Source organism: Neomonachus schauinslandi, chromosome 6 (assembly GCF_002201575.2).
Source record: "Neomonachus schauinslandi chromosome 6, ASM220157v2, whole genome shotgun sequence".
NCBI classification, from domain to species: Eukaryota; Metazoa; Chordata; class Mammalia; order Carnivora; family Phocidae; genus Neomonachus; species Neomonachus schauinslandi.
Genome location: NC_058408.1, coordinates 145,305,741 through 145,328,193, shown reverse-complemented (window position 1 = coordinate 145,328,193; position 22,453 = coordinate 145,305,741). Strand labels below are relative to the sequence as shown.

Sequence of the window (22,453 nt, the reverse complement as noted above, 5' to 3'; positions counted from 1 at the left end):
TTGGCTGATGTTCAGATGTGTGGCTTCCTGCTCGAACCTCCCACGGCTGTGAGGGCTGCGCTTTACCTTTGGCCTGGCGGTCATGGGACTCGGTGAGGAACTTCTTAATCTTATCAGATGGGATTGCAAAGGAGATTCCAGCGGTCACCTTCAGAGTGTTAATCCCAATCACTTCACCATCCTGAAAAGCAAGATGCAAACAGCCTACTGAATCCATGAAGGTTTACCAGAAGACGAACAGATCATTTGTATGAAGGAAGTCTTTGAGCTCCTGAATGAGTGGGGTGGGGGAGCTGGAGGAAAGGGGGTTCCCAGGGCCGCAGGGGGAAGCATCACTTGGGCAGCAGGACCCACGCTTAGCAAGGGGAGATCCGACACACAGCAGGCTCGGTCCTCTGGGACCACCGTGCCATAGTAACAGCCTTTAGCAGGTAGTTTCCTGGTGCCCCTTTGCTCCTTTCACAGGGACTATGTCTCAGAATCCTTCCGGTGGCTGTGCCCTCCGGCTTCTTCCATTTCCAATGATCTTAAGATGCCTCTGCCCAGACCAGGGAGGACAACCTTAGCACTTGGCGCTCCCAGGGAAATGCAGCTCTGTCTGAGCAGCCGCGGATGCTGCCGGGGCTGCAGGCTGCCGCCCCCCACTTCCTCTGCGTGTCACAGAGCCTCAGTCCCTGCTGGTACTTCCTGCAGTGCCGGGAACTCGGTCCCTGACACCGAGAACCTTCCAGGAGGCACTGCCACCCTGGGCCTCGCTAAAGACGGCCTCAGTTCCGTCGAGGGACAGGAGCATAGAGCTGGGTGACCCCTGAGCTGGGTTGGCCTCACTCTGACAGAGTCTCAGGCTTCCCTTTCTTGCGCATACATCTTTAAATACAGACAGAAGTGACCTCTCTGTGAGCGGGGGCACCTCCTCATTCCAGCCAGGTCTTGAGGGAGGGCTCCTGGCCAACACAGAGACTGTGGACGAGCCAAGCCAGCTCCTGCAGCAGCCTGGACACCTCATCTGAAGGCCGTGCCTTTCTGTCACAGGCCGGAACTGCGGACACCTTTAAAATAAAGGCCTGCTCCTCCGGCTACTCCTGAACCGGACCTGAATTCCACTGCGTTGACTCGTGACTCTGAAACACAAGTGTGTCTGCTGGCATAACATTTCCAACCCCGACTCCAGCAGGCCTTACTCTTTCCAGAAAAGATAAGAAGGGTAATTTGCAAGGATACAGTACATTCACAGATTTCCCTTTAAAAGAATTAGATAATGTGCTTTGGCAAGTTCATGTCTGAAAAGAAAGTAAAAAAAAAAAAAAAGCATAGACATAGATTTAAAAAAAAAAAAAGCCTTACCAGGTTTACTAACGGGCCTCCCGAGTTTCCATACTGAAATTAAGCAAAAATTAATAAAAGGTTATGAGTTCACGTCTTTAGAAGCCCCAAAGTACCTCCCTGCCTGGCATGCCCCTGAGTGCACGTTCTTTTTTCGGATTTGTTCCTGTCAACCTAATATTTTGCTGGAGAAAAGGACCTTAAATTTTTTCAGAAAGTTTTAGATGTGCCATAAATGGCTTTTTTTTTTTTGGCTCCAAAGCCCGGAGGCCAACTATGACCTCCCCACAACACCCAAAACTACTTCCTTCTCTTGACAACAGCCTGGCTGCCAACTGGCTCGAGTATTTCAAATCTGCACCCACCCCCCCACCCCCCCACCCCCCACTGTGATCCCTGCTTTGCTGCTGGAAATCCACATGGATTGTTCTTTTTCCATTACTTCATGCAGATCACAAAAAAGTTTGGGAATAAAACCTACTAGAGGCAGCAAGTGCATAAAACACAGTTTTTCTTATCTATTAAACAGATGTATGTGGTGGGGGGAGGGACCTTGCTCTTTAGAAACGTCAGTCCTGTAAGAAGACAGCTGAAGGGGAAAAAAACGTGATTTAAAAAAGATTCCATTGATGAGATGGTGCGGAGCAATGCCCGGCCTCCTTAGACATCAGACGGTATGGGCCTAACGCTCAGACTGTGCCCCAAGACAGAGCGAACACCTCGGGACGGATTTAATGTCTGTACCAGGGGGAGCATCCCTTCTGCACAAAGCCTCAAAAGCAGCTCCACCAAGGGGTCTGGAAGGAGAGGAGCCACAGCCCCTCGGGTGGGATGGGGAGCTCCTCTGAGCTGCAGACCTTGGCGTATCTCAAGTCCCCTTCGCAGGAGTCCCTGCAGATTGCTAAGGCTGAGGACCACCCCTCCACCTCATCTGCTCAAGGGGCGCGCCTTGAGGGTCCTGACTGCACCCCCGGCTCCTAAGCCCGGCTTTCCGGACACCTGACCCGACCCCGCGGGGCTCACGTTGATGATGGCGTCCGTCTGGATGTAGTCCATGTCCGAGTTCCGGAGCCCCAGCTCTTTACCACCGCGCTGGGTGGTGCTGACGATCCCAGTGGTGACTGTGTTTTGAAGGGAAAACGGGCTTCCGATGGCGACCACAAACTCGCCCGGTCTCAGCTCTGAGGAGCGGCCAAGCAACAGAACAGGCAGCCTTCCCTGGAACCACAAGGTTGGCATTGCTGCATTTGGTTAACAGAACGGACGGACGCACGGACGTTGGGGAGGGCCAAGCAGTGATAGGCCTTGTGGGAAAGTGAGGCCAGGCCCGCCATCCCTTCCCAGGCCAAGGCCACTATCATCAGCATGTTGCAAGTTGTCACGGGGCCAGGGACCACTGAAGCCTGAAGCCGCTGGCCAAGGAAAACACAGAAGGTCACGGGAGGCTGTCTTGGGGTCACACATCTTGAAGCGATCAGCACAGACTTCATGAAACTTTGAGACCAGGAGACCAAGTCTGGATTTGGGGCAGGGCTGCCTAAGGCCGTCTTAGAGTGAAGAGGCATTGAAGGACCCAGAGCCCACACAGCCCGGGGTGGAAGGGAAGGTTGGAACGGCCCCCACATATCAGAGGCACATCTGTCCAGAGTCCTGGGGAGTCGGGAGCCCTGAGGGTTGGAACTGCACAGGCCCCGTTGGGTGAGTCTCTGTACTAAGTACAACACAATTCTGGTGAGGGGCAGGGAGGGGATTAGGGCGGCAAGGCATCCAGCTCCCCTCACCCCTCACCCCTCCACCAACACCAAGACCCAAGAAGTAGGCTCTCTCCTCGCCTGAAAAGACCCTCCATCAACCACCTCTGCTCCCCGGCCCAGGTGAACTGACTAGCCCAACAAGCCCCATGCCCGATGCCCTTGGAGGGCCGGGCAGATCCAGAAGCTCCAAACAAGTCTTCAAACTAACACAGGACAAAATCAAGCCAGCTGGAGTGGCCAGGGCTGAGGAGAGCTGGGCTTCCATCGGGAAGGCCTGAGGCCCTCCCCCTCCCTTCCTTCCTGAGCCACGCAAACCCCTCGCTTTTGTTCCCCAACAAGACGAGCAGCTGCCCCAAACAACGGGGACCAGGCCCAGGAAGCCGAGACCCCGCCTCGGCCTCACGCAAATTGCACTTTGAGCATCCTCCTGTTTGTCCACCTCAAAAAAGAAAGGAAGAGGTGCGGGGGGGGCGGTGTGCCGGGAGGGTGGGGTGAGTAGAAATGAGCGCTTACTTTCACATCTGCCCTGACGGGGATAGAGCAGACACCAGCGGATGAGGTGAGGTGGGGCGATCACTGGGCCCATTTCACAGATGAAGAAATTAAGGCTCCAAGAGACTGGGTGACTCGAGACAGAGCAGAGACTCACACCTGGGACCGTGGCCCCGAACCCAGACTCTTCATTGGCTCCACGGCACTGTGCCACGAAAGCCCCTCCCCACCCCAAATAAGGAGGATGCTGGGCCAGAAAGTTCATGGAGGAAGGAGTGTTGAAGAAGGGATCTAAGACTGGCTTCGAGAAACGGCATGAGAAGGAATGCCCCTCAGAGCACAGCCAGCGAGAGGCGCAGGAGAGCTGTCAAGAGCTCAGACCCCTGGCCAGGCCTAAATTAGATCCTGGCCCGATGTTACAGCCACTCGGGTCCTCAGTATTCTCACCTGGAAAATGGGAATACCATGGCACACCTCCCTCATGAGTTGGTTGTGAGAATGAGGTGACAAGACCTGAACGGCTCTTGAATATCGCCTGGCTCTTGTGACGCATCATGTTAGTCGTACAGGTAAGCGTCACCTAAGTGTTGGTGACTCTTGCTGGCGTGGGGGTCGGTGCAGACCCAGTGGGGAACCCCACCAACTAAACTCCCACAGGCTAGTCCGTGTCACCCAGCCTTCCGCCCAGGAAAAGGCTGGTGGCACAGGGCTACCCTAACAGTGACCCCTGGGGTCACCTGAGGCCAGAGTACCCGGCACCGTTCTGGAAGGGGCAGGCCTGCCGCTCCGCACCCCCCGAGCTCCTCGGCGCCCAGCAGCACGCCAGCGAGCTCAGCTTGGCCTGTTTACCCTGGGCCCATGCCAGCCGCCCCTGCCAGGAATGATTTCATCCGACAGTCGCAGCGGGTGGGCGAGCGGGGCCCGTGATGTGCACGGGGCCAGTCTGGGGGAGGCCTGCTGGGGACGCTGCCGCTCCTTCAGGGCTGGGCAAGGGGACACGGCAGTGAAGGCTCCTGGGGCTGGGTATGTCTGGCTGCCCAAGATCACCGTTGCTTTTCACCAACTTCAAGGCAAGAGATCAAGTTCAAACAGAGAGGTGGGCCTAGCCCACATCAGCTCAGCCACAAACTGGGAACCACATCAGAAAGTTCCCTGGGGCAGAGGGCTATGGAGATCCTAACCAGCCCTTGCCTACCCTGTATCCCTGCACTCCACCTCCACCGCCTCGGAAGGGAGCAGACGCAGGCCCCCAGTTCTTGGGGTTCAGAAGGCAGAGGGGCCTCAAGACAACCCTGCCCCCTGCCCCGAGCTCTTCTTTTCCCAGTCTGAGCTCAGGCCCAGCAAACGAGGCAGGGAGGCAAACACTTCTGGGACAGCAGAAGCTGTGAGGACAGAGGAGTGACACCCCGCTGGGGGGAGAGCAGCCGGGGCCTGCATGCTGCTCCGCCACGCTCACCGGGGAGGGCCCGGGACCCCCAGCACACTGCGAAGTTGTCACACTGAGGGGACCACACGGGCCTGGACAAGTGGACACCAGGGATACCAGCCCAGAGTCTCCCCAAGAACCAGTCCTCACTTGAACAAAACGGGGGGACATCCGGACCCCAAGTGGCCAGTCAGACCTGCACCGATGGTACCCCTGGGCCACATGAGCTCTGCCTCATATAAGCTTTTATTCCCTCAAGCATCTTCTAGATCATGAAGGACAATCGGAGACAGAAATAAGCAAGTGGACATAGCCCAAGGGGGTGGGGCTTGTACCAGGAAGGCTTGATTGACGTGAAAGGAATGCACTTTCTACCTCCCAGCTGACAAAGCCTTTCATGGCCACCAGGGGTGTTAGGGCGGGTGTCCCCTCATTTTGCAGAGGTGAACTGAGACTCAGAGGTGGGGTGGCTTCCCCCAGCTAATGAGCAGCCTGGCTAAAGAAGAGAACAGGCTTCCTAACTCTCAGACCTGCACTCCGAGTACGTGTTAACCTGGAATCTAAGTGTAGGCAGAAATCTTTGCAAGGGAGTGACATGGGATGGAAATGTGGGCCAGGCCAGACTTACAGCTCTCCAGGATGCCAACGTGCCTTTTTGGGCTGCTCCCCACCAGTGCTGCCGGCCCCACGAGCATCAGGCTCTCCAGCTGTTCCAGATAGTCCTCGCCACGGGTCCGTCTGCTCAACGCAGCCATACCTCTGCTGGCCAAACTCCTACTTGGTAACTGAGCATTTTATTCCATAGCTGTCTAGACATATGCTCCACGGGGGGCCTGGAGGAGATGAAATGCAGACACGGCTGCAAGTGCCAAGCCACACCTCGGGCTTGACCTGCAGATGGGAAACACCGGTCCGCTTCACTCTGCAGCGCCGTCCAAAGACTGGTCCCCAAGCCACCCACATCAAAGGCGCCCCAAGGCTCCTGGAGCAGACACTCTGCCTGAATCTCCCTCTGAAGTGGCCCCTGCCGCAGGCCCTGTCAGAGAAGCCAGCCCCAATCCTGACAGCCACTTCCCACACCTCTCCATCTCAATGGAGCCTGGCTCGCAGCACACGTGTGAAACAAAACACAGACGTCTCTCCTCCACTTGGCAGGAAGCAAGGGGGCGAGTGGCTCCCATTCCCACATCAGACTCTCTAATCACCGGGGGGATAACGATGTAAATCGGGTGTGCACACCACAGCAGTGGGGTGGGAGAGCTCGTAAATGGCCAAAGCAAAACTCCAAGGCTCCGTACCGGAGCCAAGAAGGAACCCTCGGGGGCCCTACCCAGAGAGCATGGGGCTCGAGATTGGCCCAAGTCCTTCGAGGACAAGGGATATTCCACAGCGCGTCCAACATGCTGCTAGTTCTTAAGGTCACACTTATGCCCATGAGAGGTGGGGAGGCTCTCTGCAAGGTGACTCCCTAATGCTAAAGGACGTCCTCACACTACCACCATCAAGAGCAACTTTAAGAAAACATGAGTCCCCCTAACACCTGGGTTTTCAGCCCACTATGACCCGGGCCGATGGAGAAACAGCCCAGGTGAGGGTGTCAGAAGTCCTGGGTGTGGACTCCAGACTTACCATATCTGTGTTAAATTACTAAATACTAGCCATAGGCAGGATACTAATTGTGTGGTAGATTTCATGCGGAAACTTGGAAGAGGTTGGTGCATAGCATGATTAAAGAAGGCTCTCCCATTCATTTAATCACAACAAACAAACAACCAGCAGGCCCAGCAGCACTGCTCCCGTGAAACACCACCAACATGAAAGAGAACTTTCTCAACAAGCATTCACTGAGCGTCTCCGACGGGCCAGGCACAGTGAACACAGAAGATCAATGAATCCATCTGTGCCTCCCAGGCCTACTGTCTGATGCGTTGGAGTCACATGGCGGTGAAAAGAGACAAAGTCCCAATCTCCATTGCCATGGTCAGCTCAGTCTGGAATGTTCCATAAGGGCTAACAATAGATCAACACTAAAAATGACTGGGGTGTATCAGTGAGGGTGTTTGCCGGCTGCAAGTATCAGGAACCCCAACTCAAAATGGAATAAATATCCAGCTGTTCAAGGGCAGGGTGGCGCCGGGGCTAATCACTTCAAAGACTCATGGACATCTTTCCTTCTGTCCGATCAACTTAAGCCACCTCCATTCCAGGCGTTAGGTAAAGACATGACTATGCCCAGTGGAAGTAAAAGGATCTTTTCTCCCCTGTGTGTCTCTTTCGAAGAGCAAAGAATTTGGGGCCTCGAACCTTCCTCCTCCTGGGTCATCAGCCAGCAATTAGTCATAAGATTACCCTCAACCAGTCCTAGGCAAGGGGAACATGGCCCCCACAACTGCCTTAGGCTCCCCAGGACTTGCCTATGTTAGGAAGGAGGTGGGTCACGGGGGGACGGACCAGGGCTGTACCAGCAGGAAGAAGGCTGAGTCTGCTGTGGAAGCGGGGGGGGGGGGGGTAGGCTTGGAGAGGCGGCCATTAGCATCCGCCAAGGCTTTGGGGGAAATGGCTCATTTTAGAGCAGCAATCCTAATACCTAACTAGGTTTGGGAAGGGCTCTAATAAGTATATGCTCCTTCACGCAGGTTTTTGGGGGGTGGGGGTGGGAGCAAAAGAGGAGAAATCTGCTTCTAAAAACAGTAATGGTCACGAGGGGCGCCTGGCAGCACAATCGATTGGCTGTCCCACGCTTGGTTTCAGCTCAGATCATGATCTAAGGGTCGTGGGATCAAGCCCCACGTCGGGCTCTATACTCAGTGTGGAGTCTGCTTAGGACTCTCTCTCCCTCTCCCTCAATCTCTGTCTAAAATAAATAAATCCTAAAAAATAAAGTAATGGTCACTAAATATCTGCGTTGGTCAGTGCACAACACAAGTGATCCAAGCAGAGCCTGGCCAGACCCACCCCTGTCTGCATGCCCCCCGTGCCTCCTGCTCTGTCATTCCCTCGGCCTTTACAGCCAGCCGCTCGGTGGGACAGATCACCCTGCCTGTTCTGCAGCCCACGTTCCCCCAGCTTGGTGGTGGCGGTACCAGGACTAGAGTCTTCCCCGTGCCTCCAGTCCAGGTGTGCCTCTCTCCAGCCTACCCCGCCCGCTGCCCAAATGTGCAGAGCACATTGTGGGCAGGTGAGGGCAGCAGGGATGACACACAACAGGACAGCTGGGGAGTCAAAGGACGCCCAGCCCAGAAACCAGCCAGAGGAGGCAGCGTTCACGAGTCCTCGGCGTGAGGGCCCGGGCCTCGCTGTTCCTCCAACGCCGGGAGCCTGAATTAGCCTCAGACAAGCCCGGGCTGGGGCATGAAGGCAGGCCTGTGCAGCACCAGCCGCTCTGAGGACTCTCCATGGGGCCTGGACTCGCGCTGAAGGTGAATCGCAAGCCCCGGAGCCCCCCAGGAAGAAAATCTGGGTGTGTGCTGGCTCAGGCCCCTGGGTGATGGCTTGCTCTGGGGTTCTTCTGCAGCAGCAGCCAAGGGTGCGGCACAAGTGAAGACTCAGACAAAATCACACACACACCATATGCACACGCACACGCGCACACACGCACACAGGCGGACACACACGTGCCACTTCAGCCTCTGCAGATCCCCGGAGCACCATGTCCCAGGCAGCAGACAGCTGGGCTTGGACCTGGTCCTGCAGTAACTCACTCCGTGACCTCGGGCCATTTGATTGACTTCTCTGAGTCCCGGTTTTACCACTTCTAAAATAAGGTTGTTTGAGGCTGGTGATGTCCAAGGTCATCCCAGCTCTGACAATTAGGGTCCTTTCCGAAAGACCTGGCTGATTTCCAAAAAACCTATTAGCAGACGATGGTGAAATTTGGTGAGATCAAAGCAGGCACCACAGTCCTTAATAAATCTCTTTTCATACAACCCCCCAACGGGGTTAGAGGAGCCCACAAGCTCAGGCCACAAGCAGAGAGGGGACTCCTGGAATTCTCCAGATGCTGGCTCAGCCAGGAGTCAGCTAGAGAAGCTCTAACAACAATGGCCCGCCAGTCTTGCAGCTTCTGGCCACACTGGTTTTGACCTAATAGGGCCTTGAGTGCCCACTCCAGTGCTCTCTCCTTCCCTGAAGCTTGCAGAGAAGGGCAATAAAACAAACCAATAAAGCTTAAGGGAAAAAAAAATTTTTTTTAGCCTAATGAGGCAAGTGAACTACTTCTTTTTCTTCCTTGGAAAGTATAAAGTACTCCTGTTACAAAAATATTTTCTGTTGCTGAATCCGCAGGAGCCACGGCCTCCGCCAGCCACCCAGCATGCTCGTTTTCAAGGGGCTGGGGCTTCCAGGCTGGTCCTGGGTGTCGGCTGAAGCTTGCTTCAGAGTCTAATGTTGCAGCAGCTGGCTGGGGCTCAACTGAGTGATTCAACGTGCTTTCTGGAAACAGTTATGCTAACCTTTCATTTTATTTTAAAAATATGTGATGGAGAAAATAGCACATCCCCCATACCCAGCAAGAAGCAGAGCCCTAGAACTCGCATGCTTCCCGCGGAAAAGCAAACTAGGCGGCCGAGGCATCAGCATCTAGGCTGTCTCACCGATGGCAGTGGGGGAGGGCTCAGATGGGGGAAACAGGAGAAGTGGGGGAGTCAGGGGGAGAGAGAAGGAGGAACAGAGCACCATCGTGCACAAGCAGAAAAAGAGCAAACACAACCACCTTCCTCCTCCCTGTTTACGAACCCCACCATAATAATTAGTCTCCTTCAAGCTGGGTCAAGAAACATGGGCATTTTGGGGCGCCTGGGTGGCTCAGTCGTTAGGCGGCTGCCTTCGGCTCAGGTCATGATCCCAGGGTCCTGGGATCGAGCCCCGCATCGGGCTTCCTGCTCCGCGGGAAGCCTGCTTCTCCCTCTCCCACTCCCTCTGCTTGTGTTCCCTCTCGCGCTGTGTCTCTCTCTGCCAAATAAATAAAATCTTTAAAAATAAATAAATAAATAAATAAATAAATAAATAAGAAACATGGGCATTTTGAAAAATCCCTTACTCTTGTTGTTTAAACCACAAAATGTCAACATTTCTATATGGGAGCCCAGCGGCTAGTGACTGGACATATTCTGTGGCACCCAGAAGAGGCAAATCATTATCTCCATCAAGCATAACTCTGGTCTTCGCATACGCCAGCCCCTTTGATCCCTCTACTTTTATTCACTGACTTCAACTTCACGGATGCTGCTCCAAGAATTTTTGGCCAATAAATATTGATTTAAAAAAATTGAGGGGCGCCTGGGTGGCTCAGTCGCTAAGCGTCTGCCTTCGGCTCAGGTCATGATCCCAGGGTCCTGGGATCGAGCCCCGCATCAGGCTCCCTGCTCAGCGGGAAGCCTGCTTCTCCCTCTCCCTCTGCTTGTGTTCCTGCTCTCGCTGTGTCTCTCTCTGTGTCAAATAAATAAAATAAAATCTTTAAAATAAAAAATTAAAAAAATAAAAAATCGATGAATATGAAAGTGACAAATGAAAGAATGAACCAACCAGATTTTAAAAGATCCTTCCCAAAAGGATGGGTGGTGGTCTCTCTCTGGTCAATTCAGGGCACAACGTGCAGCAACCACCCAATGTCTGTTGAACTGAACTCTCTCCTCACTCCCCATGACCACTTAGAGCCCCTGCTGTCCTATATGCAGAGAAGCCCAGGAGATATCTTTCCTTCCAAATTTATGCTTAAAATTTTTTTAAGATGTATGATGTATCACCTCCTCAACATAAAAATAATCTGAGATGGTGAGTGACACAGGGCCTATTATAATACATTAATTAACATATATTCATGGCATAAAATGGGGCCATAGAGAATATGCTAACCACATAACCAATGGTTTCTATGAGCTGCCCAGTAGCTAAAGCAAAGAGGGAAATATCACGAGTCACACACTCTCATTATCAGATTCTGGTGCCTTAATTAACAAAAGTGACTTGTTAATTAGCATGTGTATTAAATAATTAGTCCACAATTCACCACAATGTCTTATTTCTCCCTCGCCGTAGAAGGTGGTCATGATGATTTTAGGAAACCAGTTTTGGGAAATTGTGTCTATACTGCTATGAAAAGAGATAACCAGGTCAGTACAAAGCCTTTGCACCTTCAGACTCTCAGGAGATTGACTACATAAAAAACCAGAGCTTTCCAGAGTATGACCAGGAATCCCCAAGAACAAGGCCAATAAGAAATGTAGACAATATGCAGAGAAACCAGCTAAGCAGAAACGTAGGCTTGGGTTCTGAAGGGCTCTAATAAACTCACTGAGAAATAAGTTTGCACCTTGGTCCAAGGTTCAGGTCCTCCAGGCTTGCCCCCTAATCTTCCCCTAGGTACGCTCTACCTGTCCTTCCTGTCCTTCCTGTCACCCCAAATATAAGCTTCCCTGCCTACACTATCTACAGAGGCCGCCCCAGACTCCAGTGCCTTCTGCCGCTTCTGCTTGTTCCTTTTCTGTACTTGTTACCGTATTTGTCCCACTTTTCCTGTTTCCCACCCTAGACTGTCATCACGGGGCCACATGGCTCTTGCACATTTCTGATACATGCTCAGCACCTAACACTGTGTTTGGCCGAGACAGATGCTCAGTAAATACTGATAGAATCCATGAATGAATAAGGAGTAACTGAAGAAAATGAACAAAACCAGACCTTAAAAGATCTTCCGGATTTGAAATTGGATAATCATTTTCAAAATATCTTGGAATTCTACTGATAATGCAGAGAAACGAGCAAACAGAAGGCTTCTCTGCTTAACCCAGCAAAAGCGAAGCCACGGCGGCAGCAAAGAAACACAATTTGAGCGCATGTGCGTGCGCGCGCACACACACACACATACATACACACATACACACACATACACACATACACACACACATACACACACACGTGCCTGCCCCAAGAGAAAGAGCAAATGAAATCAGCCTCTCTGTGCTCTCCTCTTTGGTCACCTAGACTTTGGGTCTTATGAGCATACTGGGCCTCCAGCCACTCATTTCCTCTAGGACAAGGTGTTAATTGTCTCACACTGGGGTTGGCAAACTTCTTCTGTAAAAGGCCAAAAGGTAAACACTTTCAGCTTCATGGGCCATGTGGTCTCCATCCTCATGACTCAACTCTGCTGAGACAGGGCAAAAGCAGCTACAGACTCTAAATCATGGGCATGGCTGTGTTGCAATAAAACTTTATTTACAAAAACAGACGGAGGGCCAGATTTGGCCTGCAAGCTGCAACTGGCCAACCCTGGACTCTCACACAGTGTTACATACTCGCTAAACTGTCAAATGGAAGCAGCATCTACGTACCCCCTCCCCGCTCAGTAAAGGAGACAGGAGACATTCCGGATGGGGCACCTACAAATTCGGTCCCAACAACCTGGGAACTGCTTTGTCAGAACCATAAAAAAGAGTCTTAATCCAATTCCCTGAAGACAGAGCACCGATGTGAAAAAAGGCATTACCATATTAAGAGAAAAACATAGCCAAAGAATTTCCTTAACAATCAGCTAAGTTCTTGAACTGGGGCCAGAGAACACACGAGGGCTCCGGTTCTGATAGTTTGAGGAACTGAAACATTTTCACATTCCAAAAGGAGCTGCAATCAGAACAGAAGGAGCCACGTCCCCATCGGCCTCTGGACAAAGGCCGCGCAGAGGAATGAGGGCCGGCCTCCACTTCGCTGCCTGGGTTTACATTCCCTAATGAAATATTGATTCCCACGCCCTCCAAGTGGTAAAAATCAATACGGTAACAGAAGCCTTGTAACATCAACTGGGGCCGCGGCGTCGGCAGCAAATCCAACAGCAGCCCTCTAAGCTCTGCGACAGAGAGCGCAAGACCACAGAACGACCAGTACAGACCGAGCGAGTGGGGAAAAGGATCCAAAATGGAAAAACACAGAAACAAAATAAGAGGGTAACTATGGTAGTGCGATCCACAGCCCAGGCTCCCAGTTGCTTTACGAGGATGAGTGATGCGAAGCCATTCCAGCCCAGGCTCCGTGTTATCTGATTCACCCTGGGACAGCTCACGCGGCTGAGTCAGCGCCTTCCGACCATCAGGTTGCCTAAGGAGAACTGGCGGGCGGGCATGAGTCACGCCGAGCACCGCACCACCCCCGGCCCTTGCCACCATCCCGGGGGCCACCTGATACACCCCCCCCGCCCCACGCTGAGGACTCAGGGCAGAGTCACCGCGCACCGGGCCAAATCTTGAGACACGGGCCTGGAGAAGACAGAGCCCGCTGAGCAGCTGCAGGGACCTGTACTTGGAAGGCCCAGGGCCCCCCACCCACCCCGGCCCCGAGTGACCCCTGTCCTGAGCTTCATGGATCAGAGCTGGCCCCTCTTCCTGGCCCCACCCCCCACCCCGTGGCCGGCTCAGCAGTAAAAGGACCCTCTGTAAACAAAGCAGCCCCCCACCTAGGAGTGTTCCTCTTCAGCCACTTCAAACGGGTCTGGCCTGTAGGTGGCAAGGGGCCCGAAGGTGGCCAGGGGCGGATGCAGGCCTGGGGGTGAGGGGAGAAAAACACTTCAGAGGCCTCAACCTGGTGGCCTGCACACATTTCCCTGGTTGTTGGCCTCAGGAAACCTCACTGCCTCGGCCGCGCTCTGAGTAACCAGAGACCACAAAGCTCCTGGAGCCCCGGCAAAGCCAGGTGTCCGTCCAACCCAGACGGCCCCTGGGATCAGATGAGCCCCGGCTGAGGAGTGCAAGTGAGGGCGAGTGGTGGCCCGCCCGCTGCGCCACCAGGCCCTCATCTGACAACCCCGTGAGCCCCGGGCCTCCCCACTCTGCTGCGCCTCGGAGCCGTGCACCTTGCTCCCTCGTGAGCAGAGGGGACTCGGCCTCGTCCTGGGACCCCGCTGTCCCGCGCCGACTACCTGACAAGTGCATAAGACCAGAGTGTCCCTCACACTCCAGCAGCTCTGAGCAACTTAAATCAACAAATAAGACAACAGTCGACTATGCTAAGGAGATGGGGGGGCAGGTAAAGAGTGAAATGTGACTGTCCTCAGAGTGACAGTCGGGGGTTGGGATGTGGGGAGCCGCCTTGCGTACTGGGTTGGGGAAGGGCTGTCTAGGGCGGAATTTCGGGCAGGACCCGGAGGATGGGAAGGCCAGCCCTGGAGCGGCTGCGGGGAGACACCCCGGGGAGCCATGGCCCAGACCCCCGAAGAGTAGCCCTGGCCTGTGGGAGGCAAGAGGGTTGGGGCATCCAGGCAGAGTGGGTGAGGGGCGGAAGGAGGAGATGAGGCCGGGAGGAGGGCCGCCCCATCAGGCCAGGCCTCCGAGGCCCTGGGAAAGGGGCTAAGCTCTCTCGGTGAGAACAGCGGGAAATGTGTAAAGGGTAGACAGCACACGGTCCCAACGCTGGAATCAGCAAGGGAGGCTCCGGCTCTTGTCCTGGTGCTTCCTCTTCAACACAGCTGGAAAACCGCAGTAACAAAAGTAGCTTTCCTTTCTTACCTTCTTCAATATATCCCTGTATTTCTGCCCTGGAGTCGGGCTTAGAGAGACCAAATCGCTCTCCTTTTACCTCTCCCTCGACAGCCACCCCCTCTCCTTCTCTGCCTCTCTCCCCCTCTCTCTCTCTTTCTGAACTACTCAGGGAAAAAAACTGCATGGGACAAAAATGCTGCCTTTGGACAAAATTTTTAAATGTTCTGCAAACACGCCCAGTGTCATGGTGAACACATTTGGAAACGGTTTATATCTGAAGCTGAACTAGTCTGCCCTCAAAGCTGCTTTCTATTAAAATGTTTGCATGCACACGGTCCCTCCTTCCTGCAGCTGGCTTCCCCCACTCCTTGACGGCTAGCCCCAGGAAAGATGGATGCAAATCCTAGGACGGAAGCACAGAATGGGCTGTGGTTGGAGGGGATGGGCCTGCAGGAGGGCACCTTCCTCCCCCAGCTTGGGGGGGGTGGGGGGCAGGGGGACAGACCAGGCTTCTTCTGAAAGCTCTCCCATCTCAAAACTCAGCAGGGAAAGTGAGTGCACACGTGTCTTCTCAGCAGTGAGAAGCAAAAACAGAGTTCTTTGGTCACAAGCCCAGACATGTCGCTGGCAATCTCGAGCCAAGGGGGGTTCACTGGAGATACGCAGGGAGTTCCAAGAATGGAAAGAAAGTAGACAGCTTGGGTCAGAAACGACAGGAACTCAGCACCCAGGGGTGCTCAGCAGCAGGGGCTCTACCACGCAGTTTTGGTGAGAGTGACACCCAGCTGCACCTCCGAGGGGAGGGTCTGCTTGACCTCCGGGTCCCATGTCCACCCCCCGGCCCCGCAGGGTGGGGCACCGTGACTGCCGGTCCCACCAAGACTGTCCAATGGGGGAGACGTAGCCCCCAAAGGAAATGCTAGTTGCTGTTCCCAGGAGATGGGGGCTGGATGACAAGGGGACATGACAACAGATGTCCATGGTAATTTCTATTCCTTAAAAGTGTTGAGGGGCACCTGGGTGGCTCAGTCGGTTAAGCATCCAACTCTTGATTTTGGCTCAGGTTACCATCTCAGGGTCCTGGGATCAAGCCCCGAGTCAAACTCTGTGCCCAGAAGGGGAGTCTGCTTCTCTCTCTCTCTGTCCCTCTCCCTCTGCCCCTCCCCCACTCGCATGAGTGCATGCGCGCTCTCTCTCTCTCTCAAATAAATTAAAAAAAGAATCTTTAAAAAAAAAGTGTCGAGAATACCACACTCAGGAAGGACAATAGCTGTTAAAGTAATGGAGAGCCTCCAAATGAAATCATGATGGTGGGGGAAGGAAACGGGCCCAGGCTAGGAGCCACCAAGTTAGCCACTGAGCTCGTGGACATGGCGGGCGGTCCCATCAATTTCCTTGGGTTATTAGAAAACAGCCCGGGGAGGCTGGGCCACAGCCTCACGTGGCAGGGCACCATTTGGAATGATTTTCGATCCTCAGGCTCAGTTTTTGTTGGTTCTGTTCTGCCTGCTCTGAGTTCTCCCCCGACGGTTTCTCGTCCTTTGCTGTTCCCGAGAGTGACCCAATGCAAGGCGAGCTCACAGCCCATCCACAGCCTGCAGTTTATTAACTCGTGTGCTCAGACGGATTTGGATTTGCTGGGAGGATAGGCTCCTTCCAAACAGAGCCTCATTTCAAGCCAGTCTCCACCCCCTCCTAAATAATCAATCATCCAACGAAGGGAACAAAAGGGAAAGCGCTAGAAGAGATGGTTTCACTCTCCCCACTTCCAACTACTATCAGCAAAAAAAAGCAGTTTAGTCAGTGGAAACCAGTCTCTTGTGTGGGTGTCTGCAATTTAATATCCATTCATTTCCGATTCCTTTTTGAAAAGCCACATTTAGTTCAACTTTTAAATGTTAAGCATCTTTTTCTTGAGCTAGAAACAGCCCTCAAATACTGAGCTGCCAGCACAGGGCTAGACTCCTGCGGGCAGCAAGGGCCGGGTCAGAAACACGGCAAAGCTGGTCTGTTGAGATCTTTCACATCCTTCCTGGACATGTCGGGGATGACACAAGGATACAGTCTCCACCTTGGCTCAAAATCTGAAAAGAATCTCCCCCTGGCCAGAGGCACATTCCATACCCACGCATTCCAAACACGGAATTACTCAGTGGCAGTGGCTCACGAAGCATCCGGGCCAGCACCCTGCCTGCAGAGAGCCCCACCGCTGGCTGCCTTCCAGGGGCTGGGGTGGGGGGGGGGGAGCTGAAAAGTCCTGCGTGCGGACACAGGATGTGCTATTCTGGCTAGCCTCCTTCCGGTGAGACTACCACATCCTGGACACCCTTCTAGCGGCATGTTCCTAAACAGGGCAGCACCAGCCTTCCCGGGGGCTATTTAAGGTCCAGCCATCCCATCACACCAAACAGCCAGGTTCCATCCCTCCAGTAAGGGCCATGGCCTTGGGTACTTGGGGGTCAGCAGCCTGGCTCGGCTTGGAAGGTTAGTTTCCCCGCAGCACAGCTGTGTGACTTCAAGCAGGTTACTTAAGCTCTCTGAGCCCCTGTTCTGTCCTCTATAAAATGGGGATGATAAGCTATCTTGCTGATTAGGTGCAAGTTACGAATGAAGCCAGAGGCTGGATCAGCACTGGAACTCATCAAGCAGAAGTTACTATGATTATGTTGTGACCAATAAACACATTTTCAAAGATAGTTGTTGCTAGAAATTCCACAGTTACCTAATAGAAATAATATCCGACGGAGACCTCGCTGAAGGCCAGTTTCCTACACCAACCGCGGAGCCTGTTTCTGTCCTGAGGAACAGCAGACAGACAAAAAGCAGCCTGTGAGATACTACACTGGTCTGCCTTCACAGCCCACATCCAGGCAAAGGTATGCGAAGAGCTGGGTCAGAAGACCCCTCGTGGCTCTCAGTCTAGGATCTTTTCCTGCGCCAACAACAAGATTCCAGCCTCCCGGGAGTCTTCCTTCCTTCCACAGGAATTCCAGAAAATTACAAGGGCATGAAGAAACCCAAAAATGCAATCTCACTGCAAACCAAACCTCCTCAATCAACATATACCAACAAGTGGGAATTGTTGACGGTCTAGTAAGAACTGGATTTAATTTCAGGTATGAAGCCTTCACTAAACAAATCAAACAGAGCAAAAATGACTGCAAGGAGAATATTTAAATAGAAAGCAAACCATTTTCAAACACAGCATTTCTCAGACTGAACTATGTCTCAGTTTTGCCCAAAAAAAAAAGCGCTAAGCTCAGATGATTATCATTTGGAGTGCACACCCTTTTGTGGGAGACTCCTGTGCGCATTAGCATATTAAAAGTTTTGAGAAGTTCTGTAAGAAAGAAATCCATTAGCTTTGCTTTTTTTTTTTTTTTAAAGATTTTATTTATTTATTTGACAGAGAGACACAGCGAGAGAGAGAACACAAGCAGGGGGAGTGGGAGAGGGAGAAGCAGGCTTCCCGCGGAGCAGGGAGCCTGATGCGGGGCTCGATCCCAGGACCTCGGGATCATGACCTGAGCCGAAGGCAGATGCTTAACGACTGAGCCACCCAGGCGCCCCCATTAGCTTTGCTTTAATTCAAGGTTTCCAAAACCTTTTTAAGATTGGAGCATTGTTTTAATACCCATCTAGAGGGATGCCTGAGTGGCTCAGTTGGTTAAGCGTCCAACTCTTGGTTTCAGCTCGGGTCATGATCTCAGAGTCGTGGGATCAAGCCCGGCAACTGGCTCTCTGCTCAGTGGGGGGTCTGCTTGGGCTTCTCTCTCTCTCTCCCTCTCCCTCTGCCCCCCCCTTCTCTCTCTCTCAAATAATAAATAAATCTTAAAACACACACACACACATACACATACATCCAGTAACCCTGCAAAAACCCAATTTGAGAGACTTGGTTTGTTTTCAAACCCAGTGAAACGCACAAATGAACAAAAATGAACACAAATGAACAAGAGTTGCCTCAGGAATGGAAGGGAGACTCAACATTCACTGCTCACCTACTAATTTCTTTATAAACTTATTGCTTTCTTTTATAAAATCGTTAAGCTTCTATTTTTAAAACTCTGATCTTATAGTCTTCTTATAAGCCCCCCCACTTTCCCTAACTGCAGGCCACACTCAGTATCTCCTAATCCTCACCTCCTGGGGTCCAGGCTTGACTGGTTCTCAGGAAATCAGGGTGCTCTGGGGCCTCTGACTTCTCCCAGGCTTTGCCACCTGGGAGCTCAGGTCTTCAGGCAGGGAGCACACTTACCTCGTGGTCAATTTTGATAAGTGCAATGTCTGCCTTCTCATCCACATCCTTGATTTTGGCTTCGTAGGTGGCACCGTTCTTCAGCTCGACCTTGACCCGATGCTTGTTGGTCACCACGTGGGCGTTTGTCACAATCAGTCCATCTTCGGACACGATAAAGCCAGACCCACTGGCCACCGGCACCTCCCTCTTAGAAAAAGGAAGCCTAAAACCCAGAGGAGACCCCAGTTAAGGCCGAGAATCACCTTCAGATCAACTCTTCGACACACTGATTCACTGGGTCTGCAACAGCAACACACATCTAGGAATTTATACGTCAGGTCTGTTTAACAGCAGAACAGTGGAAGGCTATCGATTTTTGTAAGCATCAAAAAATTCCACTTACAAAATATTCTTAGGGACTCTCTTCAGAGCTAGAGGTTCTTAAATCATCTAGAAGGGTCAAGAATGTACATTCAAACAGGCTAAAGGGAAAGCATCCTAAGGGGGAAATGCTATGCTCCCGTAGGAACATATTCAGTGGCTCTTGGACATTTCCAAGTGTCCCAGAAACAGCCCCGGTGCTTTGCTAACAGCAGTGCGTCTCGGTGGGAGCTTCGGAGTCCGTGGGAAAACAAGAAGGCCCTCTTTACTTGCGAAACAGCTCGATGTGCACCACGGCAGGAGCGATCTTCTCCACCACGTCGGCAATGAAGTTGTATTTATGGCGCAAGCTGTTGGGGTCTTCCTGCCCTGAGAACAAAGCAAAGACAGGACACGTCAAGACACTGTGCTCTGTGCTGTGGTCTCCTGAGAAAGGCATGGGTGAGAAGGAGCCAAAATGCACACCCGGACCTCCGGAACCCCAGACAAGTGACGACAAGACCCCAGACCCGCGCTCCGTTGCAAAGGTCCTCGGGGCTCTCCAGGGAACACCCACTCAGGTAAGGGGTAACACCCATCAGAAATGACCTCTTTGCTCTGCTTCTTTCCTTCCAACGGTTTCACTGCAAAAATGCTGAGCCGGAGGCACCAGCTGATACCTGGACCTCCTAGCGGCTCCTCGGCAAAGGTGGTGGGGCAAGGAAGGGGTCACGGTCACAGTCAGGGCTCCACCCTCCGCCACGCCCCTGCCAGTTCCCACAGCGCCACCGAGAAGCAGCCCCTCCCAGCGTGCCGCCACCGTCACCACCCAGGGGAGGGCTGAGGTTGCTTTTGAGGAGATGCCCACTAGACGTTACAGATTGAAAAGGCATTAAGGCGGGGCGCCTGGGTGGCTCAGTCGTTCAGCGTCTGCCTTCGGCTCAGGTCATGATCCCAGGGTCCTGGGATCGAGCCCCGCATTGGGCTCCCTGCTCGGTAGGAAGCCTGCTTCTCCCTCTCCCACTCCCCCTGCTTGTGTTCCCTCTCTCGCTGTGTCTCTCTCTGTCAAATAAATAAATAAAATCTTTAAAAAAAAAAAAAAAAAGAAAAGGCATTAAGGCAAAGGCACAGATCCTGTCTTCCCACTGATCCCACAAGGTGGACAGAGGCCACCGTCTGTCCCCAGAGCAGTTTTCCACTATGCCTTGTTTATTCCAGCCCCCTGGGACATCCCAGGCCAGAAGGTACAAGAGGTGCCTTGACACCATTGGGGGAAAAAAGAAAGAGAAATCAAATGACCATAATTTCTATATAAACATACACACTATCATTAACGAACGCCCATTTCAAAGCTACTTTCAGACAAAGCGATCCCACATCCCAATGTAGGGCTCTCACCCAGCAAGGCCAAAAAATTGGTTTCCACCCAGCAGATGCCCACACCATGGCATCTGGTTCAGAAATGAGCTACTGGAGACTCAGGTCCCAGGACACCCATTCTGCTGGGACGGGTGGTGGCAGGGGCCAATGTGGCCCCCGGAAGTGCAACCCGAGCCTGCCACCCTGGCCCCAAATCCATGCCACCTGCTGATATCCTTCAACACATCTCTCTCTGCCTTCACAGGCTAGAGGGGTTCTAGGCTAGTCTGCAGCCAAGAACCCACACACCCTTTCCTTTATCTCTCCTTGTCTCCCTTGGTGCAGTCACCTCCCTTGGGCCAGTCGCCTAGCCTAATGCTACACAAAGCAGGCTCCAGGGACCAGAATTCTCTGCCAGCCTCGCTCTCCCTTGTCCCATGTAGACACTGGCAGACAGCTTTCAGATACCTTTAGAGCAATTTGCCAGAGTAATCTGTCTGTTGCATCGAAAAATTTTAAATTGGGGCTTATATTTTGTGTCTTTCTTACATTTTGGTAGGAATTCATTTTTAGCATATTTTAATTGATCCATAATGAATAGGAAATAAAGGAAAAGAAATCTGTTCCTTTACCACAGATGGTCTAAGGAGCACTGATCTGTCCCCTGCACCTGTCACTCCCTGTCACAGCTCACTCAGAGGGATTCACAACACAACTTTGCAGTTTAAAAAGAAACCACTAGCCTACAAAACTGCCCCTTATTCACATAAGGGCCTGTGTTCCCCACCCCCAACACACACGCACAAAACCCCACACTCGCAGGAGCACAAACCCACACCCACACTTACACGCTCAGTCGTGAGCATGCACATGCACATACACGCACATGTGCACGTGTGTGCACACTCACACAGACCCACTCACGCATAGACTCCATCTCACACACATATGTGCATGTACTCTCACACTCACCCACTCACATACACACTCATGCACATGCATGCACACACATACACATATATATGTACAGACTCACATGTGTACACTCTTACACACACACATAGCTGCACACGCCTACACTCATACACACACATACATACACTCACATACACACACAGAGACTCACACCCCCACAGGCCTCCCTCCCTGCGAGAGAGGACTGTGGCCACAGCCCGGGCTCGGGGCCGGCCGAGAAGGTTGTGACCCTTTCAAGTACTCTGTGGCCCTCAGAGCTGCATATCCACAGGCTTCCGTGGCGGCCCCACAGCATCTGTCCAGATTGTTTCCTCGGTCCCTGCCATGGCTGTGTGTCCCCACCGGAGACATCAGTAATGCGATTCATACCACTGGACCCCAGGACATCTAGGGGACGAGTCTGCCTCTCCCAAGCTTTCCCTCTGGGAAGTGAGAGACCATCGACAAGCAAAGGGCCCCTCTCAGCCCTGGCTACCGGGCTCTGAACTGCTTTACTTCAGGGTTGGAATGCCTCTCTTTTTGCAAAGTAGGATTTTCTAAGGTCAGAAAAAGATCTGCACCTATTAGGCAAGGAAAACTAACTCAACAAGTTCACACTAGCATCATTTTATTATTTTTGCTTTCAAAGCCCTTTCATACAGCACCCTATTTTTATTTCCCCCCTCCCTAAGGATGAGGAAAATTAGATGTTGTGCTCGTATTATATTTAGGGAAACTGAGGCTCACAGACCATAAATGACTTCTCCATGGACACTTAACTTTCTTTAATAGAGAATATAAATAAGAGGAAAATCTGGGCAGAGCTACAACTTTTCTTCTCAATCCTGGCCCCAGACATATCTGCCGCCCTCCTAGGTTTCTAGGTAGTTGCTGTTAATTGGTCTGTCTCCCCAAGTGCTCCGAAGGGAGCTATAAAGAAAGGGATAGAAACATTCCTTCTGGCCACAGAACCTGGCGAACATCACCCAGAGACAGCTGTAAACACATGCATCCGGGCCTCCTCAGACCAGCTTCCTGGGAAAGACCAAAGGGAGGTTTAACGCCCAAAGGCCAGCAG

General features: G+C 52.6%; 1 protein-coding gene across 1 annotated transcript in view; it reads right to left on the bottom strand.

Annotated features, from left to right (window-relative positions):
* HTRA1 (HtrA serine peptidase 1) overlaps window positions 1–22,453 on the bottom strand; it is a 48,933-nt gene that overhangs the window by 4,934 nt on the left and 21,546 nt on the right. Inside the window, exons 2-6 of the mRNA XM_021703829.2 lie at window positions 19,353–19,452; window positions 18,721–18,925; window positions 2,347–2,541; window positions 1,345–1,377; window positions 67–181 (exon numbers count right to left, since the gene is read on the bottom strand). Of these exons, the coding sequence (XP_021559504.2) occupies window positions 67–181; window positions 1,345–1,377; window positions 2,347–2,541; window positions 18,721–18,925; window positions 19,353–19,452 (648 nt within the window). The remainder of the gene's footprint in view (window positions 1–66; window positions 182–1,344; window positions 1,378–2,346; window positions 2,542–18,720; window positions 18,926–19,352; window positions 19,453–22,453) is intronic.